Below are 26,432 nucleotides of genomic sequence, written 5' to 3'. Positions count from 1 at the left end.
TACCAGGCTGAGTGTATATAATAGAGAAATAAATCAGCGTACCACATTTACTGACAATACCATGGTAAGCTTGAACTAGAAACGCAAGTGATGAGGTGGGTTTTCAGGTGGTCGTGCTGACAGTGCTGAGGGAGAAGCTCCTCAGCCGTTCCCTGGTGTACCTGTGCCTCCCCCTGCAGTGGACCGCTGGCTGCAGGGGTAGGCGAGGGTCTCATCCTGCTCATTGCATCTCCCGCATCTTTTCCCGTGGCATCGCACTAGTAACAGCAAGTAAGCCGGGGACTGCGGTTTGGGCTGGATAACGGCCTTTCGTTCCCAGCCCTGCTCTCGGCACCGTGGCGTGGTGCTGCCTGTGTCCTCAGCACCAGCCCCTGCCCACCAGCCGTCCAAACAAGAGCTGCTACAGGCACCGGCACGGCCGGGTCACCCCTCCTGAAACACACTCCCCGTGTGCCAGCAATGCTCTGGGCGAGCTGATCGTGCCCCGGTTGCAGCCCCCCGTACCCCCGCGCACCCCACCGCCGCCTTCGGGGACGTTTGCCCTCTTTCGTGGGCCGGCAGCAATTCCCTGGTACGTGCCGGAATGGGGGACCCCGTGGCGTGCCCGCGGCCGGTTTATTTCCACGTTGAACATCCCAGCCTCGTGAGGTCCCGCACCAAACCCTGCCAGGACAAAAAAGGTTTCCAGGACCTTCTCCTCCTGTTTATACCGCTCAAAACAACGTTTTTTTCTCGTAGAAACGTGACATACCCAGACCTCAGCGGTCAAAAGGCAAAGCTGCAGTTACGCCGGGGACAAGAGGAGCAAAACGAGGAGGAAAACGGAGCGGTCTTGAAAACAGGAGCCCAGAAGGGAGACAGGGGCAGCGGGCAGGCGGCAGCTTGCTCCGGGATCCGCACCCGCTGCGCCGCGAACGCGCTCGGACGGACAGCGGAGGGAACCGTGACTGGCACTTTGGAGTAGGATAATTATAATCCGGGCTCTGCAAGTGTGGGTTAGCTTTCACTGAAATAAACTGCTCGAAATCTATGATGAATATCAACATTGTAGGCACAAGAGGCAAGGCAGTAAATTGTAGTAGGATGAAATACCTACATTTAATTATGTCAAATTATATAGAATTTGAGAGTTTTTCTGATGCATGCTATTTAAAGTTACGCCTAAGTGCACTTCCTTGCCTGAATAAAGCAGCTTTTGTTGCAAGATGTGGGCTTGCTTTGTAGTTTATGATTTATAGTCCTCACCACATTTTGTCACTTTCTTGTTTGTTGACCGAGATGTTTCTGAACATCTCATTTCAGAAACACAGCTAGAGTACCATACTATATACAGCCTCTTAAAAATGTATGAGCAGTGTTTTGTTGTTTGTTTTTTTTTCTCCAGGATACTGAAGAAGTATCTTGAGTATGCTCTTCACCAAAGTGCGGATATAATACACGCACACGCAGCCAGCAGCCACTGCTCCACCAGCCTAAAATTCATCTACTTCTAACCCCAGCTGGATGGGGCCAACCCCACCGATCTCCATGGCTGATAATTAGCGATCAAACTAATCAGGAGTGTGTAAACAGCCCCAGCCCAGCCGAGATCCCCCTTCGGCTCCACATCACTAGCAGTACCTGGGGTCGAGCACCGGTTTGGGACGCAGCCTCGGGAGCCGTCTGCCGCTCGCCCCGCTCCCGTCGCGGTGGGGCTGGCAAACTGCGAAGCGAGGAGTCGTCGTCTCGGGACACCTAATCGTTTCCACTGCGGGCAGAGGCAACGACCAGCTGGTGAAGCCGAAAGGGTTACCACCCACACGGTTCAACGGCCCGGGAAAAGAAAAGAGGGTTTGTGTGCGAAGGAGAGCCTGAAATCATCCTGCCCGACGGGCTCGGCGAGCGGGGACCACGCTGAGAGGCTGAAATTTTCTTCAGCACAACTTTTAGGTGGTGGTAGCCCGGACCTGAACCACTTATTTGCATGGGAACATTTCTGATTCTCATGGGAACGTTTCCGACCCGGTGGTCGTGCCGGTGCAGAGCCCTTGGCACCCTCCCCGAGCCGGTCCTGCACAAACCCTGCCATCGTCTCAGCTGGCACGGCCGGGACCTGGTGACGGGGCAGCACGCACTGATGTTTTCCAGGTGTACGGGATGCAGGACAATACAGTCGTGGCTTTATTTCCCAGATACAGGGTCAGGTCTCTAAGTTCCCTGGCAGTGGACGGGGAGCGTTCGCAGCCATAACTCACCTTGTCGCAAGGGGCTGTGGCGAGGCTTGCCTGGCAGATTTCTCAGCATAGCATCAGAGTTAATGAAAGGATTAAAGAGCTTCATAAATAAGTAATAAAAGAACAAAGCCCACTTAAATTTAACTATTCCCCCAGTTGAAAAATAAGCAAATAAATCCAAAAAACCTGCTTAGAAAACGGCCCCATATTTCATACCTAGATGAAGGATTGTAAGGTTCCATCTATGGATATGGACTGATGTTACCAACACAGCGGAGGGAAATGACTAAATGCCAAGGACTGTTTGTCCTTAAAAATAAAATTAATCAAGCTCGTTGGGAAAAATACTTTAAACTTCAGTCCCAGGGAGCCAGATTCATTCAAGAGCCGCCTCGCTCATTTCGGCGAGTGCGTACAGATACAGACACACTCAAACATCAGTTTGCTTTTGCAGCTGCGCTCCACCGAGACCATTTTTTAACCGTACCAAGACCGTGAACCCCCTCCTCCCCAAACAGCAGGCTGAACGCGGGCAGCTCCCGCGCTGCCACAAAACCAGCTTCCCAAGAGCAGAGGTAGCATCAACCCGGGGCGAGCGAGCTGGCGCGGCACCAGCAGAAACGCAGACGAATTTGCGGCAGGCTTCGCTTAACCCGCGGCACCAAAACTGCCTCCACCTGGGGGAGGAGGAACAAGACCAAATGGCCATGCACAGTCCGTGCTGGCTGCCTCTCCCGAGGGGCCGGAGCTGGGACCGGCAGCAGAAGGGAAGCCCGGGAAAGCTGGGATCACCGGGTTACGACCCTGCTACGAAATGCCAGTGCCCACCTCGCACCGCTTCGCCCTCTCGCTCCCATTGCCGCGGTGGTACCGGCTCCCCGCACCCAGGGAAGCTGGGGCTTGGATGCAGGATGGGGCAAAGCCGGGAAGGGAAGGAGCGAGGGAAAAAGCAGGGGCATCAGACCGTCTCTGCTCTGCAAGGTGGTTCAACAGCCACTCGCCTTTGCTTCAGACACCTCTAACGCAAGGGTAAAAAACACCCAATGGGGAACAGCTCAATAACCTACACTTGGGGTTTATTACAAGCAAGACAAAAGTTACTTTAAAAGTGTTGTAGCTGAAAAAGTAGCTAGACTGTGGGCAAAAAGGGAGGGGGAAAACTTTACTGGAGAGATGGATGGGAGGGAGGGTGACAAGAAAAAAATCACTGGGAAGGAGTAACAGTTATGGTTACTCTGACTTTGTCCTCAGTCCTTTTTGTTCTCCATGTATTAACATTAGAATGGCAACCTGCTCACAGCTTCCTTCCCAAGTTAAATTCTGTTTTGTGACTCAAACACAGGACCAGTGGGTTACAACATGAGATGCCGTGAAGCCACTGGAGCCGCACTTGAACAAAGCTGCGCTTTGTTCCTCCACTGCTCTCTCGAGAGGCATCTCTGAAAATCCCTGAGGTCAAGCCAGTAGGCATTAGAGCTTTATCACCACAGCAGACATGATCTTCCTGGGTTTATGGGCTAAATAATTAGCTGAAAACACTCTAATATGTGACATATACCTCTCAAGCTTCTTCTGCCTTGACTTGAGGCACCTACGTTGCACCGTGGGTCCTGTTGGGGGCACCTTACCCCTGTCTTCTGCACAAACCAGCCCCAAATTTCGAACACATCTAGGTTGGCCCCTGCCCGCAAAACCCTGGATGAGCAAGTAGAGCGCAAGACAGTGGAGCGCAAGCCTGGACGTGGAGGGGTGAGCCGGCTCCTCCGTTTGTCTCCTGTCCTGGTTTATTACCTGCCTGGTGGGTACCAAACCGCCCGGACCCCGCTGCCGGAGGGATTTGCTGCCGGAGGGATTCACCGCCGGCTCTGCGCGCCGTTGCCCTCCCTCACGGCAAGGGCTGCGGTGGAAAGACTGGAAAGAAACCGTCTGCCCGCAGCCCGGGTCACCGAACTCAAAACTGCCCGAGATTGCGCGGAGCTGGGACCAGCAGGGGCTCGGGCACGGCAGGGCTCGCAAACGCCGCAAGGAGAGTGCGGCCGCAGGAGTCGTAAATTCAGGCGATTTCTGTTTTCAGCAAGTATTCAGCTGTGAGCAAACGGAGCGCAAGTAAACGGCAATGATTTAATTATCATATAAAAGTAATTCATTAGATGCAGGAATCAACAGGGAGTCCTTCTCAAACACTGGTGGCACGTTACTGTCAGTTGAAAAGAGTTACCCACAGACCTACGTGAGCAAGAACAGACACTAGTTTTTACTCTTAATGTAGTACAATTATTTCGGCTTATTTTTTTCCTCCAAGACAGAGAAAAATAGGGTTTAAAAATGTAACCAAAGACCATAAACCAATTTCAAATCAAGTAACATAAACTCAAAGCTGGGCTTGATTCAGTGTTGTACTATGAAATAGGCTAATGATCAAGTTAATCAGTACTGTTAATCGGGAGGCTTAGTTCTTTCTGTTAGAGGGCTGGGAATGACTAACGTGTTGTTAAGTATGGGTTAGGCCATTGCTGCTCGTAGCAGCTGGACTGAGGAACAGACCATCTTCTCCCAGCTTCTTGCACCAGTTAGTGCGTGGCCCCAGCATCCACCTCACGCTTCGTGTGCTGCTTCTCCGCTCTCTCTCCCTTCTGTCAAAAGCATGGAATGGGCAATTTCATCTGAAGTTCAGCATCTAACACCCACATTTGGGCTGTGATCCCATGACAGCCACAGCCACTGGAGAATTAGATCCCGTTGCCCACACAAGCACCTAGGGCACGAAAGACATACCTGAGCTGGCAGGTATGACTGAGGACCGACGGGAGATCCGAACCCTTCTAGACCAGCAGCTGAAGGCCAGGCAGGATACCCTACAGCATCTCATGTGGCACCACGCACAGACAACTTAACCGAGGCAGTCAGCAGAGTCAGCTCGGTCTACAGAATTAATCAGAAAACCCTAAAGGCACTCACTGGCTAGCTCAACTGCTCTGCTCGGTCATACACACCTATGTCTCAACACTTAAATTTAGGTGGCTTAATCCTGAGATGAATCCCACATACCTGCTCCGGCGGGAAGCGAGGGGACCGCAGCTCCCTCGTCTCCCATTAACTCACCGCTGTTGCTCATGGTTTTGCTGAACTTGAACCAGGTCCTGCCCGTGTTTTCTTCAGATATTCATCGGAAACCTTGTGAGTTACAGCAACCGACTCCAGCCAGGGGACATATATAAGGCTGGGGTTTTGCTCTAAATTATTTGCCTCAAGGAACTAACTGCCCAGTTCAGCATCAGCCCATCACCCTGGAGACAATCCTTTCTTTCACACACACCCCATGTCATGTATCCCCACCTTATGTACTTACTGGGGATTTGAGCAATTTATTTTGAAAATTGAGGCATGCACCAATCTCAGTGCTAGCATTTTATGCAAGCTCACAGAAAAATAGTCAGACATCAGCTACCCAAGCCCCAGAAAACAAAGGGCTCCATTGAGATGCCTGAATGCAGGCAACTGGTGCCATTTGAGATGCCCTAAGGCACCCAAGATACACATGGGGTTGGCAGATATCACATAGGACCTATGGAAGCAGCAGCTGGAGACGCGGAGACCACGCAGGGTACCCCGGGGTCTCTCCAATGGTACTTGATGCCAAAGCACGAGCAACTGAATCAAGTTCTAAAAATCTTGTTTGTACTGAAGTCAGATGCACATCTCCCGTATCTAACAAACATGTATCCTGCAGAGCAGCTAAGCAGCAAAAGAGCTACAAAAGAATTGCACCCTTATTTTGGGTCTACTGAAATCTGGCAGAGCTTACAGGCTGTGTCAGCTTATTTTGTTATGAACATATAATGCTCACTGAACCCGATGAGCTGCTGTGATAACAATCTCTGCCAGCTTGCTGAATGGATTCCTTTCAGTTGCTGCCTCTGAAGTTATGTGGCTAGAACAGAGCTTCTGCAATATACCAGTGCACCGGGAACACCGTTTTTTAGCTACGCGAGCAAAAGAGCTGTCTGAAAAGATTCATGAGCTCAGAATTGATTATCAGACCGTAGGAGCGGAAGGTCGTTTTGTCAAGGCTCCTGGCTACTGCAGTGAGAACGTACTACTGGCTAATCCGCTTACAAACACGTGCACTTCCACGAGGGAGAATACCTCCAATGATTTAAATCCAATTTTATTAATTGGTGCACTGTTTATTACGAGGAGGTTGTTATGGCACTATAGTCTTAACTGAGCTAGATGACAGAAAAAGAGTATACAAGTCTTTCAGCGGCAATTAATAAATCTGGGATTCCATGAAGGCTATGTATGTCTGTCTTGAATGCTGGTCTCAGGATCCAGCATTAAACTATGTACCATAAGTATTTCCAGCATTACTGTTAAATAAGCATGACTAGATAGATTACTAACATTCTGGACTATCGGCAAGGAGTACTGACACGATTTTTGCTTTAGGAGGAGTTACTTGGAGTGAAACAATCACTGCCCAGGTTAAAGCTGAGAATATTCCTCCACGCATTTTTTGCATAATCTAATTAATCTAATTAAGAGACTAATTGGTTAAAAAACAGAAAACGTGACTGGTCTTTGGATTTTATTATTAAGGAATTTAATGAGAAACAGTTATTTGTATGTAACAGCATACACCTTCCTGTCCAGTTTAGAACTATATGTCATTTTTCCGTAACACGCACTTTAAACAGCCACCATCCTTGAGCACGGGTTACATGAGTGGATACTGCCATCTAGGCAGGTTTTTGGGAGCAGCACCTATTTTAGAACATTAATTGTCTTTGCCAGGGAAAAATACTCTATTATCCAAAACGGAGGAGAAAGGAACATTTTTTTAAACTATTAAAAAGTGACACATCACCACGCACTGAAAATACAAAACCTGCCCCTCAACCAGATTGTAGTAGTCCACATTAAGAGCAAATATTCTCTACATGTTTATTGAGAAATATATTATTCTGTATTTCCATACATGCAACTTGAACTTAAGCTCTCCACTAAATTACAAACTGCTTTTATCTATGAAAACCACAATACAAAGTATATAGTATTAAGGCTCTTAATTACCAAAGCACATTTTACTATGGCAGTACCATAATTGTATCTATTTTATATGCTTTGAAATATAGTAATGGTGCATTTTTAGAAGACAGTTACTAAAACATGTTGATTTTCTACAAAGAGAGAAATATTTTTTAAAACCATTTTTCTTTGCAAAACCAAAATAGTTTCCATCCAGCACAAAAAAAAATATAAAATACATAATGCATCTATCTTATTTAAAACAATAAACAAATTCTATACATGGCATTTACAAGAGACTTACAGACAGAAGACTTGACTAATAATGTCATTTTGATTAGAAACATTAACAAATGGCTTCATTATCAGTTGTGGGATTCCGTAGGGAATGTATGAACTATAAACACAGAATCTTACACACAATGGTAGTAGGACCTGAAAAGATTTGTCATTTAGCACCCTCCATCTAGGAGCCCTGAGAAGCACACCACTTTGAGATGCGGGCGCGTGCACTTCGGTACCCATAAATCAAGGACGTTGTCCCAAAGGCCAGATTTCCCTTGGATTTTGGTGCATCTGCTCGATTAACTACCTCCCAGATCATCGGAATGGGTGGCGGAGGGGCATGGGGGGGAATATCCACTGACATTCAGAGTGAAGTTATCCTCCTGAGCTTTCTCCCTGGCGTGTTTCAGCCATCACCTTGAGGACTGCCCTGAGCAGTCTGTGTACAAAGGTATTCTCCTTTCTCCCTGAAAGATCCCTCTGAATAATAAGGGAAATGTGGTTATCTGGCTACTGGCATACATCTTCCCAACCCCTCCCCTCCTTCCCCCATATAATAAGAAGCAACGCAGCATGAGATTGATTTGTACAGAGAGCAAAGCAACCAAAAAGACTAGGAACTGCTGAATTCACACTTAATTTAGGTGGTGGAAAAATGAGCAGAGCTGGTACCAAAGGAATTCAGTAATAAGCTTTGAAACTACTGTGCTGGAAGAAGATCTGCTGCCCTTTGAGCAGTCCTGGAACGTAGGACAAGAGAGGATAATTTTCACAACATCTTTGCTGTGTCCTTGGCTTGTCACATGGAAAAGAAGGGCACTGTTAAAAATTAAGCAAACCTCCACCGAGCTGAGAAGCTCTCAGTCTGAAAGGTTGGATGCCTTTTTGCACTTAGGGATATTCAGTGCCCTTTATATTAACACAGGAAAAATAACGATTCAGGTTTAATATTCTAATAGAGCCTTTGGGGTAATTTTGTATTTCTGTGTCCTCACCAACAGAAAGTGGTACATGTGCTGCCTCTTCTCCCACCACTGGCATGAACATGTCAGGGTACTGTTACCTTTTCTTGACAAACTGGCACATTTTGCACAACTGCTTAGCAGCAGACACGTTCCATATCTAGAGGAAAAATAATTAAACAAAGATATTGCAGCAAAGATGTACCAATGGAGCCCCTCACCTATAGCAACAAGGCAAAAAAATCTCTCCTCCCTTCTCAAGAGAAATGGAGTTTTCATTTCGCTTGCAGAAGGAGAATCAGTATTTAGGACATTTTACATGAAGCCTCTGAAAGACAACTAATAACGCTGGTTAAAGGAGGTGTCTGTCAGACCAGATGCACAAGCTGGTGTGGCTGTCTAAGGTTTATTTTGTTGAAAATACAGTCACATTCAAATAACTTCTTTGGGTTTTCCCAAAACAATAACAAAACCAAGAGACAACATGTGCATAATATGTTTTATTGAATAAAATCCTGCTTCTAATATTTACACAGTGAAATTAGAGATGTAACCTGGTGAAGCATGGCGATGTGTAACATTCATACGACATCTGGAATATCTTTAAATACATCTGAAACTACTCATTATAGCAATCACCTGACCATCACGGATTTCATAATTAAGGATGATTTGAACTTTCTGAAGAATAGCCAAGATGAATATTAAGGATAGCTGAGTTCAGAGAAAACAGTCTGCTATGTGAATTCCAAACGCAAAAGATTTGAGTAAAGTATCAAGAGTTTTGAAGGCAGCTTCTGTATTTCCCTGTCGTTCTTCTCATCTCTGCAGAAGAAGATGACAAAATAAGTTACTAATCTTAAGGCTGAAAGTAATATCCACAACTTAAACACACAGCACCCTCCATGGCAATCTCAGTTTTTAAATTTATGTTGTCTTAACCTCAAGGTGTGTGAACCATAACAAAACACTTATTATGCATTAAAAACTATATTAAATTTTTAAACCTGCCAAAGTAGACACTCAGAAATTAGAAATGCTGCAACTAATATCCAGTGTAAAGACAACACTAATTACCACCATCTACAGAAAAACTTTATGATGAAGTGTCTTCCATCCCGCTCTAGCATGTTAAGCAAAGTGTTATGTTTTGGTTTTTTAAAGCTCTACTAGATATACTATCAATCTGCTATTACAGTGAAGAGGAGTCTTGTAAAGAAACTATAGTCAATACCTTTCCCATTTATAGTTTTTTTAAAAGATACTTTCATTATTCCTGACCTTGCATGAATTCTCAGCAGGGTCTGAATGCAAGCATAGACTTGCAACAGCCACACTAACAGACTAACTCGTAGCGCTAGTAGACTGTTATCTTATATTTGGACTACTCCCTGGTTGTGAACAAGACATGATTCACTGGCCATTTGCGTGATTTTTGCCGTCCAGCAGGAAAACATTATAAACTAGGAATGTTGTGTCCTACTCAAGCCTCTGGAGGTTGTTTATTCTAGTGGGTTACAGACAGCGCATTAAAAAAGGCAGGCAGTCTAGCCTGTCACATTTGGGATTCTGTGTTGAAAAGAACCTGGTTGTTAGTCTCAGGTTAAAAAGAAATGATCTTGCACAGTCTCTCATATTTTATTTACCAAACAGGGAGAGGAATTATATTTTTCCTGTGCCTCAAGTTAACCTGAGAGAAGCCCTGCCTAATAACCAGGAGTGCAAAGAACAGATATTCACTAACCAAAGTCCCTTCCTGTTTCCCAGCACAACTTACTGGTTGAGAAAGGGAAAGCATTGCTGTCATTTGCAAGTCTCTCCCAGCTGCACCACTGGTTCTCAGCAAACTGTATTGGATGTTGAAATACAACTTCAAATACATGCTTGGAAAGAAAAATAAATTTAAATCAACCCCCCATCATCCTCTAACATTGCCTAACCTTTAAGCACCAAGAATAAATTTTCCATAAAACAGTTCCATAATGAAGTTCAGTGCAATAACTTTGTATTTTCAGAGACTAAATTTGCAATAGTAATGGTGTGTCTACATACACACACACACACACACACTCTCCCATGGAGGTAAAGTGTCAGCTGTCAGTGACAGCTTTAAAATTCAGAATTTGACAAGAAAACAGAACATGCAAATGTGGTAGAAAAAGCTGCAAAAGGTTAACAAAAAGGCACTTGGCTGTTTGCCATTTCTATGTGACATCCAACCCTCAATATATTTGTGTATCGTAAGAGTATATTTTATAAAATCTGTGGCTATTTCCTTCTGCTTCTTCTTTTAGCCATGCCCCCCCGCCCCCGCCAAATGAACAGCCAGACACCATTCCATCTATCCAGGAAATGTATATCCATCCTAATCTCACTGCTCCTTTTCTCTTTATCTTTTTTCCAACTACAAAGAGTTATCTGGAACACAGCTGCCTACCTGGAAGCTATTTCTCTTATAGCTAACATAGCTATAAATTTTAATAACTAAGAAGCTGCTGAAAGATACGGATTTTGCTCTTGCCTGTCTCATCAGTGAGGTATACAGTATGCATTGTCAAACGCTGTCTTTGAGCAGGAAAACCATCTGTACTGTCAATCTTGAGATAAGCAGCTATGCATGTGTGAGACACTGTCAACACAGGTTGAGTAAAACCAAATGTACTTTAAGATAACAAGGCTAAGTTTAGAAATGATTGACTGTAGCATCCAGCTTGAGACCCTGAATTAGCCTCAGACACAAAGTTAATTCAGGTGCCTGAGAGGAATCTTTCTGGGTAAGAGGTACATTTGTATACACAGCCAAACATACTTCAGGGAGGGTTTTGTTTGTTCATTTTTTAAAGAAGATGCAGATTTATTCTTTAAGTGAGAAATAATTCCTTGTGTGAATAAGGACAGAAAGACTTTGTCACACAAATAACTTGAAGAAAAGCATACTGTGACTGGTAAAAATAAGTTTGGAGTTAGCGTCCCCATGCTTTAATATAGAACCCATTCTCAGGTCTGAAGAGGACTTTCGAACAGTGGTAGACCACAAAACATTATACAACTTGGTGTTACCCAGTAACAAGGGGAGGGAATCATACTGCTGCAGACTTCATGAAATGAAGTTGCAGGTAGCTTCTAACTCAAACTACAGAGATTTTAGACCATGTTAGAAAGAACAATCTGATACTCCCCTGAAACATGCCTTAAAACAAGGCACATTAAGGTTCTCTCTTAGAAAAACCTCTGAGCAGCTCATTCTGTAACACTAGTAACTAGTCACACCAACCTAAAGACATCGTGTTACAGGCTCCACCATTCAGATCTTTTCTTAGACAAACCAGAAAGCAGAGTTTTCTGTGTCTTTAAATTTTTTTCCAGACAGCCCCTAATAAACCTGCTCCTTGACATCCTAAATCCATGTTTTCAGCTGGCCAATAACCTCTTCTGATATTTATGTGTGGTGCAGCCCACAGGAGAAATGTAAATACAAATGCAGATGACTTGTCCACATTTTAGTTCATAATACCTTCACAGAAAGGTTTAGTGTGAACTTCCAGTGTGGAAACTGGATTGTGTACAAATTCAATGCAATCTCAGAACCTACTTTTTTCTCCTCATACCTCCCTCACTTTACCATCCTATAGAGGAATGGGGGTTAAACTAAGTCTCCGAACCACCCAAATGTCCTTGGTTTGTCTCCCTTTCCTTACACAGAGGTAAAAATATTTGGTCCTTTGGTTTCCTTTGGAAAGGAACAGATTAGAGGTTACCTAGCATGGCCCTGTAACTCGCCTCAAAGAGCAGATACAACCCATGCTCTTCAGGAAAGCTTCACTGACCTTATTACAGAGGTGCCAAACAAAAAAGAAAGTCTTATTAGTTTACTAATAAGAAAGTAAACTTATTAGTTTACTTCAACTCAGATAAAACGCAAGGATGGGTGTCATGAAAGACAGAGCATTTACCACATACTCTACAAAAATGATCACGACATTCTTTAGTTTTAATCCTAAGGAAATGCTCTGGTGTGTCAATAACAGGTGATTTCGGAGAAATATTGTAAGTGGAACTACACTATTTTTCGGAGACACTGCCTCACTGGTAGCGTTCCCATTTCACACACAGACACTCCACCATCAGCTATGGAAGGAAACAGAATGAAATGCAAAAAGTCATCCTGAAAGTAAGTATGCAAATAAACGAGATTAACGTTACAATACTGACAACCTGCTATCCCTGGCCCTAAATTTAATTCACAGCTTAAGGTATAGGTAAAATGGACACGAGAGGGCGCCCCTAATATAGGGGCCACCTTAGCCCTCCCCTCCACAGCTAAAAATCCCCTGCCTGCCTATTACAGGATCTCCTTATTCCAAAGGAAAACAGGCCTGTTGATTTCTTCTTTTCCTTTTAGTTCAGATGCGCAAGACCCATCAAGACTTATTCTGAAAAACTAGGGTACTTGATTCACTTAGTCAAAGGAAGCAGAGAATACCAGGCATTGACACATTTCCTAACTATTAAACTTCGGTCATTAAGCAACAGAAGTTCTCCCGCAGCAACGCACAATAAATACTAAGTCCTGGTTGGCCACTGCACAGTCTAATGCTACTTAGTATTCTGTTACAATGAAACAAAGACAAAAGATGTTACAGACCGTAATAGACATGTAATAGAAATATATATTACTTCACAGGCCTGGTGCCTGAAGGGCTCTGCAAACAGAAATCTTCAAGCATGACCAAATTACATAAAAGATTATAAATAAAAATTCTTTTTAGAATAAATATTAAATATAAGCCTTGTATTTGAACAGAACTGTAAGATACTACAGATACTCCATGTATTTTCAATGCTCTGCGTATGTTTGCAATGCAGTGCCTATATTTGGTGTAAATTGGGCCTTATTAGTACCTCACAGGTTTACACACCACCCTGAAGAGTAAAAAAATTATAAAATTTTACGCTATGGTTTGCCTATGAAATAACTGTAAGTCTTCTAATATAGGTGAAAATACATTCTGTGCATTACTATTCCTTTCACCTTTCACTTTACATTCTTTTCACTTCTCAGGATACAAGACATTTAATTTTCAGATTCATTAAGCAAGGTAATTAATTTTAAAGATTAAGCAAGGTAATTAATTTTAAACACTGACTTCAATGGCACTACTTAAAAATATTCAGATGACTTTAAGACCAAAGGCCCAAAGTCATAAGAGGTAATTCTTGTTATAAATAAATAAATGAGTAGCACTTTAGCCCCAAACCTTGCAATCACTCCGTCAGAATCCTTACAGGCAAACTGTCCGTGTAAGACGTTATTTCTCACCTGTACTACTGCTCAGTAATTAATCATTTTTCGAAGAGCATCATAGCATTTCCATTTGTCTGGGATGTAGAAAGGCTCAAAGATGTGAGGGAAAGGAGTGTCATAGCCACATACTCTTGAAATAGGAGCTTCTAAATTCAAAAAGCATTCCTCCTATTAACAGAAATACAGAATAAATGTTAGTGAGGCCATTATTTTCAGGAGTCTTGCATCACAAATTGAGGTCGAATGAACTTTGCCAGACTGACTGTCCAGGAAACTCAAACCTTCTATTTATATCACAGCATAAGCAGTCCAGACCAGAACAGTGCTTTCTTTTGCTCAAAGGTCCATATTAAAATAACAACCTGTGTTAATGTTATTTTCATTTTCTGCATGTGTGCTGCATTAAATCATAGGCAGGTTATATTTAGTACATCTCCTATACATCCAGAGAAGTGCTGCCAAGAAACAAGTATTTTAGGAACAAAGGAGTAAGAGTTTCTTTCCTGTGCCACTTATATAGAAAAATTACATAATCTAAGAGTGTGTATTATTTGCTGGATACATGAACATCATATTCAAACTTCTTTGAACCCTTAGATGATATAAGGCTCTGTCTGAGAAGCATTAAGCAGTTATGGAAATTACAAATTTGAACAAGTGGATTTGCATATCTCTAACCCTTGAATCAAATCCATGCTCTACACAAAACCCCACAACTTGTGTTCTATTTGGAGATTGGATTTGGCAACAACTGAGAGTTTCATTAGTCAACCTAGTAGGGTACAAAATATTACAAATACACCATATTAATCTGGAAGTAGCCTGTGGAAATATGTGTAACATTACCAGCTTTAATAACCAAATAAATAGTAGGCTTTCAATCTTCCCACTCTCGGGTACCAGAGTGATTGCACAGACCATGAGAATCTGCAAGAAGTAGATGCAGAAATAACTTTGCCAGATCAAACTGATGCTGATGCTAATTATCAGCTCCCTTTCTCCCCAGATCTTTGGCATATGTATTTGCTTTCCAGAGCAGACAAATGAAGAGACAAAACCTGTCTCCTCCTGGCCTCTCCTTTATGGACTGCAGCAACTGAGACATCCTGGCCAACTTCCCCTGTACTTGGCTCAGCAAAACAGAAGGTGAAGGATTATCTACCCGTCCTTTTTCACCAGACCCACAAAGAAAACAGTCAAAGAGCTATGCTCTTCTGCAGCAAAGTGCCCTCTATCTCCCCAGATTATAATATTCTAGTATGCTAATATGGAAAACTTCATCCAAGTTTATTTTAGCTTTATTTAAGTGTACATTTTACTCTTATCAAAGATTCAGGTACCCATTCCTAAATCAGTGTTCTGAGTGCAAAACTCTTAAAAACATGTACAACTGAGAATTGCAGGCATTTATAGAGATATGCAATTATTCAAAAAGGATAAAGTAAGAAAACAAAAACCCATCATTGGGCATTACTGAAAGAAAACATTACTCATCCTTCTGCAACGTATAGAAAAATAAAGCAATCTGGTCCGCACTTTAGGGGAAGTGCTTGTAGGCATCTGGCCAAGAAGAAAATAGTTGAAGAGTTTATTGCTCCAGACCATCCTTCCTCTGAAGGGAATTTCTATCAACCTACATATTCATCGTAAACAAACCTCCATATGCAAACACTCTGGTAAGTACCAGTAAATGACACTATTTAACGTGCAGCTAGCAAGACAGACAATTCCAAACTGATACTTTTCCCCTTAATTATCCTATTTTGGTCTTATTCTCTTTACTTTCATATCTTTTGGATCTATTTCATTTTCCCCCTCTGACTGACATGGACTAAAATCAGTAAAAAGGAAATATTTTTATATATTTTTAAATTCTACTACTCTGTAGAATACTCCCTAAGGTGAGAAAACTTTCCTTTAAAAATGAATAATTTCTGCAACATTTTATGTCCCAGGGGTCTCTCCCATGCTATTCTTATTTTGCAACACTATAGGTACTCAAAAAAATTAAGAGCTACGAGAATATCACATGACTATGGAGTTGCTGTATGAGAACACTGTTTTTACAACTCCTTTTTTCAGTACAGAAATTTACTTTCTGTAGGATGACAAAAAAAAAAGTCGATTTTAAAGACTAATATGAACAGGCAGAGCTTGATAGAAATTTTAATATTTCTTTTGGTATTATAGCTATTATAATAAAAAGACGGCTAAACATCAGGTTAAGGTCCATTACACAAGGTGAACTGCAGGAACGTTTTTCAGCCAAGATTACTTATTTTTCTGCTGACAATAACTACAAAATTTAGACCCAGGAACTCAGTGACTAGGTGCAAAGGTTTAATTCAGTTGTGGTTTCTGTTGGTTAGAACTCTGAATTTTGCCATCTCATCTATAGATTATAAAATTTTAAAAACCCACACACATATTTGAAGGACTTTTCAGAAAGAAAACTCTTACCACATTAGAGTTTCACTTTCTGGTCTGATATTTTTATTCTGATTTATTTATGCTGTTGTCATAAATTAAAGTGTGGGGCTCAAACAGTTAAGAAAACTTATTCCATATCACTTTATAGATGACTGTTACATTTATATTATCTAACACTTCCTCAGATGGCTTTTCAACTGTAAATTACACACTATTATAAGAATGAGATGAATCCTACTATAGTTTAGTAACGAGCATGATCATCTCATTGACAACAAAACCTATTTTTTACGTCAAAGCTTAGATAAAGATTTTCACAAGAAGCTTTCCAAAGAGGTAGTTGATCAAACCCTATTTTATAAAAGGGGGATTTCATGCAATAAAGCTGACACTAAATATAGATTAAAGGTCTTTTTCCTTGGTTTCTGCTTAAAAAAAAAAAAGTCCAATTTGAACAGTTTACTTTCAATAACAGAAAAGTCAAGCATCTGCAGTTTTCTTATATCTCACAATTGTAGCACAGTACTCTCCTTGACAGCTGTAAGGACCAAATGCTACAAGTTTTAAACAGAATTTTCTCTGATAACACATATATATTACGTTCTTATGAATAGTTGCTTCTATGAGCTACATATGTACTATACACCCATGAGATATTTTCAAGTTAAGATATCTCTCTCTCTCTCTTTAGAAGGAGCATTTTTTTCCAACAGCTTAGCCATATTCGTCTTAAAATACTTTTACAAAACTTTTCCTGATAGTTACAATAGTGATACAATTTTTCCTCAGAGAGCTCTACAGTTATATGTTGTAAAGGTTTAACTTCTATCAGTTTTCCCCTTTTTGAGATCACTTTAAAACAATCCTTTTATAACTTAGCACAGCTTGCAATGATACATTTTATGTTACCAATTTTTTGAATTTATATAATTAATGTCTTGTCAAATACAGAGAAATAGTTCATTGCTAAAATTATTTATCTTATGATTGCCAAGCAGATAATATTTTTACTTTACAAAATACATCAGCAATTAAAAAATAAAGAAGCACTTAGGGGGAAAAAAAGTCTGTTCTCTGTAATTCATTGGCTTGTTACCATTAAAAAGCAATTAATGGTAAATATTGGCTTTATAGTACTGAATCACATCAAACAATTTATACATGAAGTCAAATTTACTATACAAAAGATGAAGTATTGTAACATAAAATCAAGAAAAGTATTTCCAAATAATTCACATCCCTCTTAAATCCATCATGCTAAAATAAGAATTTACTTCAGCTATTTTCAATCACAAGCATTGAATGTATTAGCAGTGAATATATTTCTGACCACAGCATTTTTAGAATACAGATACAACATAATGCAACATTTTAAGAGTAATTCTTAATCCTGTTTTAATACTTAAATACTTTATTACTTAAACCTTTTTTAAATTATCTATGAGATGCTGCATTATGATACTCGTCACAATTTAAAAAAGCTTGATATATGAATTCTCTGTATGAGCATCTTTACTAGAAAAGAAAGGGAGTGCATGTGTACTTGAAATGTTGTCTTCATCAAAAGAAACACATAGGACTGGGTGGGGAGGATGGTGACAGTTAATATAAATTCCTTCTATACGACACACACACACTTTTTGAAAACGTGTTTCTACTATATACCATATACTTTAAAGGTTTCCCAATAAATGTTCAAGGAATTTGAACAAAAGATGTTTAAATTGCAAGCAATGTAAAATGATAATAATACAAGTGGAAGTAACCCAGACTTGTAAGAATACAAACATTCCTATGTACTAAATCAAGTATTTCTGAAACTGCTTTCTTCAGGCAGGATAGAATTTTTGGTGCTATGGCTTTAACTACAATCCTATAAGATGATGTTAGGTCACTACAGCAGCTATGGGGTAGCTACACACTGGCAGCAGTCTTGCAAGCCAATGCTGTTAATACAGGCTTTTTCTGCCACGTGGAAGTAAAGAATCCACAAGTTGACTGAAATATTAAACGCACTTTTTTCTGAAAAATCAGTATCTAGAGCATCCCATATGTTATTTTTCTGTAATCCTGCATACTCTGTTGACTTTCAGTGCAGATATGTATTTGCGTGTTTTGCTCCTGGCACATCATCAGCTGATGAAACTAATGACAATGAAAATATGTTTTAATTCAAGTCACTGAAAAATGTTTATGTTGCATATTTTTCCAGACCACTTGCAATTTCTTTATATTAAAAAATAACCAATTTACCCTGTGAAGCTCACTACTTCCATTTCACAGAAAGGAATGCGCATAATTAGACAAGTAAAACAAATGAGGATAATGTTGTCTTCGTTGTCACTTGTACCTCTGGAGTTGTAAACACTCCGAAAGAGGATTTGACCAGCAGTTCAGGACAGACACCTCGCTATGAGCTGAATTTCGTTTTTAAAATCCACATGCATTGTTTTGGGGGAGTCATACCTTTTGTCCTTCACTTATGCTGCATTGAACTGCTTACAGGCAGAATAACGTTACTGCTTATGAAATATTCACGGTGAATGTAAAAGGTTCTGCAGTTTCCAAGAGGGAGAACTGAAACTAACTTCTCCAGCTTCAATATTTTGCAGCTGACAGGAGACACCAAGTGACATGTTTATCTATCTTAGATTTTACAGAGGGTCTCAACACTATTCATTTATATAACATAACCCCATTATACGTTGAAGACTTTTATACGGACTCAAGAATATTTTATTTCTTACTTATTTTACATTTCTTTTGAACTTCACTAGTTGCATTGCTTAAGACAACACCAGCTATCTTAGCAATGGCTCCCTGATGCAGTTAAGTTCTCATTCACACAAGGGTTTGAAGATTGTCTTCAAATTTCATTTTGGCTAGCTTCACAAATGAACAGAAACATCTTTAATAACCCAATGCAAGATGGATAGTGTTTCTTAAATTTTTATCAAGTTTACAACACAACCACTCCAACAAACAGTCACAGCAACAGCATTAACTTGAAGCTGTTGGGATTAGAGCCTTCGTCAGTAGCTTAGTTGCCTTGCTGGTAGAACTGCAGAAAAAAAATCAGCACCACATTCCCAAGGTATTTACAAAACAAAAAAAACCCCCACAAACCAAACTGTTTATCCTTCCCACAAGAGGAGGCAAACAAATAAAAAATAATTTTCATTTCTTCCCATCCCATCCTATGTTTTATGCAAAAGGCTAAGCCCTTCCATGAAACTTTTACACATTTTAAATCCAACCTGGTGGAGTCTAGGACCAGAACTGAAATAATATTCAATTCAGAATGACACACTGACAGAAATTAAGTTCTTCCCAGTACATGTATAATTTGTATTGTTTAGGGCATGAGGTCCAGCAGCCAGCATGATTCTTCTCCACAAGATAAACGGCACAAGACAGATACACTCGAGAGGATGCAACAGGACTTCCAGGCCGCTAGAATACGCTACTGCCTTAAATGAACCCTAACAACGCTCTTTGGCAAGTAGGATTTTTTGATATTTAATGGTAATCCACTAGATGATCCCTTCCCATCTTTTCACTACAAGTGCTAGAAACACTATTTTTTCCTAGGCAATTATTGCTACACCATAACTGAAACAATCTAAGGTGTTTCCTACAAATGACATATGCTATACAGTATATACCCAAAATACAACAAAATTCTTCAAATTCAAGTTATTTATTCTGTAAGGTAGCAAACAACCTTACAGCACGTTCACTACAAATTATGTTATTCTATAGGATATTCCAAGTTTACTTTCCTGAAGTGGCAATGATGAATATTTGCATCGGGACCCACACGTTTTCTAAAAGCATGCCCTAAGCCCCACAGACAGTTAGAATGACTTCCCAGACCCATGAATATCTGAAGATACTTGCTTTATGTAGTTACTTGGCATTATTAACTCAACTGTTCACTCAATGATCCTGCCAGCTGTTACATATATGTTAACACAGGTGAATAATCCAAGTGAAATCAATGGAGCTAAAGTGCCTGTGTAAAATTATTCATATGTGAAAACGTTTGTGGATTACAAGTCATTTTTCCACATGAATGAGCAATATATTAAACATTTGTTAAGCTTTTAAAGTGAGGATCATCCTCCTAATTACAACCTACACCTTTTAATCACAACACTAGAAATATATCCTACCAATATAATCAGATTTCATACTTTTAGAACATCCTCTACCACCTACCATCCTAATTACTTATTTAATTATTTTGCAAAAACATCCCCTGGTTAATTTCAGCATGCCAGAAGTGATGGGAAGGATTTGCTGTTAAGAGTTTTAATAGCCAGTGAGTGGTATTTTTATTTTTACAGCTGTTTAGGCAGCTGAGAGATTCTTGCAAAGGCAGCCTTGTCAATCTATGTATCTGGCACACTAAAATCCTCACAGAAGTACTTCACTCAGCACACACTAATGAAATTCAAAGGAAATGCAATTTCAACTGCTGTTATTAAACAATTTAAACCAGCGTATTTCCCATTTTATACCGAAGCATTTGCATTTTGGAACAGCACAGTGAGAATGCTGCTGTCACTCTGACTGACCGTCACCAAACACTTCTCCAGTGCAAACCCACAGCATGGCCAGGCACAGGCAAGTACAAAGGAATTATCCCGTCCACCCATGAAAAGGTTGGGGCTTATCTAGTATTTTTCCACAGCGGTTTTTAACATTATCATCTTTGTAAAATGGACTTGGAGCAGGGGAGAAATATTAAGATTACTAAAAACAGAAGTATAAGGAATTTTATAGTGTATTCTTTAAACCAAGCTGCCATTTTACTTATGTATTTAATTTATAGGAAGCTGCTTCATGATTCAAACCCACAGGTGGAAGAATTCTAGTGCAAAGCTTCAACTCCTATATTAAATACCCTCTCATATAATGGCAAAAGTAACTGTTAGGAAAGCTGACTGGTAAGTGTAGAGAGGCAATTTTTATTCTACAGAAAAATTATAAAAAATTGGAGAGAAATGCAGTGAGGTTTTACAGAAAGTATAAAGGTTTATGCAAAAAATACTTAGAAACACTGAATGAACCATACTGGAGACTGAGCTTTTGGGTACAGGCTGACTTAAAAAGCATGAAAGAATTACTTTATCGTATAAAGTTCAAATCTTTATACCAAGTTAGGCCCAACTTTCTTATAATAATTAGTTTCTTTGCTAGAGAGATGGTTTTTTTTTTAGTTTTGATCATTTTTCACTACATTACTCTTCACACAAACAGGCTACACTGCTATTCCACTGTAAAGAAGAATTATCAAAAAAACTAAAAGAAAGCAAAAAAAGAAAAACAAAATCAAAAGCAAACCAAAACCTCAAAGAAAAGAAAAAATTAATACTTTATTAATTTTCCCAGCTATAAAAAGTTAATGCAACTCTGTTACAAAAGACCAAGAAATGTACTGTAAATGAAACACTTTCATTTTAAAATGTTTAATAAAACTACCTAAACAGTTAGAATTACATCTCTTAATTTAAAAACTGGTCTAAAAATGAAGACCAGGAATAATATATTTCAGAGGCTATGAAATTTTAGTTTACATTTATCCCAGAATTAACAATTCAAAATTTTTCACCTGATTTTGAAGTGTTAATGAAGTACATGTGCATGTACAAACAAATGCATGGGACCTATGAAATATCCAGCAAAACTGAAGAACAGAAATACAGGTAACAGAATTAATTATTTTTATACAATAGAAAAACATAATGGCAGAGGTTAACTGTATATTCTAGGAGTCTCACTTAAGTTTTCATTGGATTAAGCCCAAGTATTTAACTTGGTCTTAGAAATGACTGTTTAAATAAATTTCGTACTTAAAATGATAATGTGAACTTTACTTTTACACTAAATCAATTATGAAATTTTAATTTTCACTCCACTAGCAAACTTTCTGCTTTACAGCCAAAACTATAAATCTTTTACATAACCTAGTCTATCTCTTCCACCAATGTTATCAATTGTATACCAAATTTCCTAATGAAGAAAGAGTGAAAAGGAAAATACCTACACAGCTGCCTTAGTTAATGAAGCACCTAGAACAATTTTTCTTCTTTTCAATTACACACAGTTAGCACTCAAAGGACAGTTGCCATGAATGAAATGTAAAAGTAAGCCATTGGTAATATAGCAAAAAGGAAATTGCAACTCATTTCAAGCTGAGAATTTCTTTTCCCCCTATAAGACTGCTAAACAGTAAAAATAAAAATGTTCCCCTCATGTAAGTACGTTAGGAAGTTCTTTCTCAGTTTATTCAATAAGTAACATTTTTGCTGAGATTAATCTATCAACACAAGCTGCATTCTACAGGAGATCACTAACAAATGGCATTCAGTATCACAAAGATAAAATAGAACTATAGTGCAAATGAAGAATAATTTACTATTGACAAGGTCTGATTCTGTGAAGCTAATTAGTAAACAGGCATCTTAACCTTCCTCCCCTGAAAAAAAAAAAATCCACAGCTATTATATTGAAGCAGGATCATTTAAGAATTAAAGGTCTCTATGTCAGCTGATTTTTTCAATATATAACACATTTTTCGAAGCACATTGGGCTTCTTGTTTTGCCCTGTATCCAGTACTGTAATTATATAGTAGCATAAACTCGAGCCATTTACAGTCACAGAGACTGTGATATATGATATACAAGAGGAAGCATAAAGAGAGAAACCAAAAAGCAGAATTCTGTGGAAGTCTGAGCTTTTATTTAGGTCCATTTGCTTTGCTGGTGGCCAAACCCACCGTTGTTCAAATCACACTTCCCGTCGCATAAAGTCACTACTGATGGCAGAAGTCAGGGATTAGGTGCACTGACACTGATGTGCTCTGCCAGCTGTGCAACCACAAAACCAAGACACATTTTTAAACAACGGTTATCCAGGCAGGGCAATTCCTGCTCCCACCAGCCCATGCGTCTGATTTCCCCTCGATAAATGAGACCACCAGGCCATGCCCAGCTGAACTGTTTTGCTTTCCTGAACTTCTGAGAAGGCGTAAAGACACAAGATTTGATGAGGTCTCAGAATCTGCCATCATAGAACGCCACAATTTCTATCATAAATTGATCATGTATTATACTGTACTGTAGTGATACTGCAGTTACTGTTGGGTTTTATCCCCACTCTTTCTGTATGGCAGGTGATCTTAAAACCCTTTTTCTAATTTCAAGCCTAAATTCATTCATACATTATTTTTCCCCAGCACTACTTTAGTAAAATAGGTCCTTTTCTGCTGGTTACCTTTGCTCATTTCTCCACTAAATTTATAAACAGGACTTACATTCCTGTAGCCTTCATTTTGATAGTAGGAAGAAGGCAGGCGCTTTCAGGCTATTTTCATACAGCTGGCTCTCCGCACCTCCCGATTACCCAAGCAGCTCCTCACTCACTTCGTCTGGTTTCATTGTTTTTTTCCTTAAAACTAGTCGACCACTTATACAATATTCCACATGGGATGGCTACCACTTATCTTCTACAATAAAGTAAGTACTTACTATTTCTACTGTAAGGGCCTCTCCAAACACACTTGTCTTTTTAACCAACTCCATGATGTTGGTGATACCTTGTGCTCAGTTGTGTAACTGATACACTAGCTCTTCCTCTTTTGCCCCACTAATAAGCTATAATCTTATGTAAAAAAAAAAGTTACTAGTTCCTAGCTATTTAACCTTGCACTTCGCCCACTTAGACTGTACTCTGTTTCTCCATGTGAGACCCTCAACATCATCCAGGTTCATTTTAAGATTCTAATTTTTACTGTATTAACAATAGCCTGACTTTATGATTCACAAATTCTGGCTTTTGTAACTAAGAAACTAAGGAAAGTGTTAAGATCTAACCAAGTTTTCAGAAACGTTACTAGTAGCCTCTTACAACTTGGTAACATTTTTGAGAGCCCAGTATACTCCAGTCTCCTCATCATATGCCTTGAAGTTCTTGTACTGTCAGGATTTCATAATGTCAGGATCTAATCTTTCAGGTTAATCTGGCACAACATACTCTTGCCATATAAAGCCCAGCAAATTCAGCAAAAAATTAAGTTTAAGAAAACATCAGCCTGACAAAAATTTTTATCAGAATACAGTAACTGAAGAAAATGAGTACTTCATGCTTTTAGGAGGGAATTCAGAGCAATAAAGATGGAAAACCACTGTTGAAGAAAAACCACAAAACCAGCTGGTACAAGAATTGTTACAGGGTTTTTCTTATAGTATTAGGTGACTACATTAATTCTGGATTTTTCATGTCAGCTGGTAGAAATACAGTCAACCAATTCTGCTAACAACTATAAGAAAGAAGCCTTCAGACACTGCAGGCATGGGTTTATATTACTGAAGATCCAGCTTTAAGTGTGTGACATTGTACTTTGTCTTGATCAAGACAAGAAACATGCTCTCAAATGTCTTCTTTTGTGGTTGGTTAAAAAAAAAAAAGCCACAGAAATAAGCTCACATATAACACATTATTTTCATGGTCTGTATCTGCTATGAATTCAGGGATACTCCAGAAATTATGGGGTTTGTTGGCTGCATAGTTTCCTATCCATCATAAAATCAATATTATTTTGAACGCTCTACAGAAATAGAGGTTTAAGCAGCTTTCTCTGAACAGCATATAATTTTTCAAGATATTTCTACTTATTTTAGTGGTTGCCACAAATTATAGAGAGAAAGAAAAGCTTAGCTTTTAGTGGTTAATAAACAACTTCAGCCTAGAAGACCCTCTGACCAAAGCAAGCAATAGCTGAGGTTTACTGCAGCATGGTGATCAAAGCATGCTGAAATTCAAGTGGCTGCTTTGCAGTTTTCATTTTGCGTACAATGGTTTCCAACAGCCAAACATCTTTTGAAGGTTTTCTTACTTATTTGATATAATTTTTCTAAATTATTGCTGTTTGCATCTTAAAACAGCTGTTTTCAAGACTTCTTTCTTCCTGATTTTTCCCCCCAAAAATGGGAATATGAAATATGCATCTGAATTTTTCAGCTCTAACCAGTGTTTAAATACTCTTCTCTGTGCTGTTACAGGTCATGTTAAGTTTGTCAACTTCTCTGAGAACAGAAACAAAACTATTAAGACAGGCTTTTTTTCCTTTACTCTAGGATTTTCCTTCAGGATGGGTCATTTCAGAGGGTGTGAGTGGTTTTCATTAAGTAAACTGCAGAATATTACTATGGTAATGGACAACTAATACATCTGAACAACAGGAGAGTAAAGCTATAAGCTGTTTAAAATTTAAAAAGTAAATATTTGGGGGAGTGAATTGACTTAACTGAAAAACCTCAAAAAATTTCATACTAAAAGCAAATTGAAACTTTAATACTATTCTTAAAAAAATTCATAAAAGCTAAGGTGGTTTAGAATACAGTTTGCAAGATAATTGCAATCCACCTTGGAGACAGCCTGCTAACACTGCAAAACAGCTGAGCAGCTTTAAGGTGGATAATCTCAATTGCCATATATCTGCATTGACAGACTAGAGGCCAGATGTCCAATGCTATTTATGTTCTTGTAAGGGAAACAGTTATTTCAGGAGACATTCAACTGGGTCTTTAATTCTCAGTCGCTGCGAAAAAGTTTCAAATCTTTCCATAAGGAGATGTACTCTAAAATGAAATGTGCCACCCTTTGAAGATGTTTACTCTTACTGACTAGGAAGGAGGCCTGGAGTGAATGGATTAGAGATTTAATTTTTTGATTAATTACTACCTGAGTAATTATGAAGAAAAATTAAAATCCATGCCACCTCATTGCAGTGGCTGTCTTTACACAGGCAGTTGCAGAGATGAGATAAATGCTCACAGTTAAACGTAATTATTGTTGAAGCTATTTAATACCAAACTGGACCAATACAAAATCCGTAGTACCTAGCAAGAGTGTCCATCAGTAACAGGAAAAGAGACAATGTTACTTTAAAAATCCATCCATATTTCCCTTTCTTTTCAGTCCTTATCAACTGCAAAAACTGGTAAAATCTTTATGGACATAAAATACAGGAAAACATGTTGTCAGTACACAGACGGTGAAAGGTCTTCAGGTCTTCCAAGTTTCTGGACTACCTACTGGAATTCAAAGTTGGTATAATATCCAGCTTTAAAGGTGAATGAAGATTGCAGGTAATCAAAAACATTATAAAAAAAACCCAAAATGACATTCATTATGTGACT

At 39.6% G+C, this 26,432-nt stretch overlaps 1 protein-coding gene across 2 annotated transcripts in view; it reads right to left on the bottom strand.

The window, feature by feature from the left end:
• Window positions 1–8,973: 8,973 nt before the first annotated feature.
• BCKDHB (branched chain keto acid dehydrogenase E1 subunit beta) overlaps window positions 8,974–26,432 on the bottom strand; it is a 124,596-nt gene continuing 107,137 nt past the window's right edge. The window contains exons 10-11 of one of the 2 annotated variants that reach the window (XM_075046493.1): window positions 13,809–13,961; window positions 8,974–9,313 (exon numbers count right to left, since the gene is read on the bottom strand). In XM_075046493.1, the coding sequence (XP_074902594.1) occupies window positions 13,821–13,961 (141 nt within the window). In that variant the 3' untranslated portion in view covers window positions 8,974–9,313; window positions 13,809–13,820. The remainder of the gene's footprint in view (window positions 9,314–13,808; window positions 13,962–26,432) is intronic. The other variant, XM_075046494.1, reaches the window with a different exon arrangement.

The sequence above is a fragment of the Buteo buteo genome, chromosome 15 (genome assembly GCF_964188355.1).
Source record: "Buteo buteo chromosome 15, bButBut1.hap1.1, whole genome shotgun sequence".
Lineage (NCBI taxonomy): Eukaryota > Metazoa > Chordata > Aves > Accipitriformes > Accipitridae > Buteo > Buteo buteo.
The sequence above is the reverse complement of the archived record's forward strand: the minus strand, read 5'-3'. Positions and strand labels throughout refer to the sequence as shown.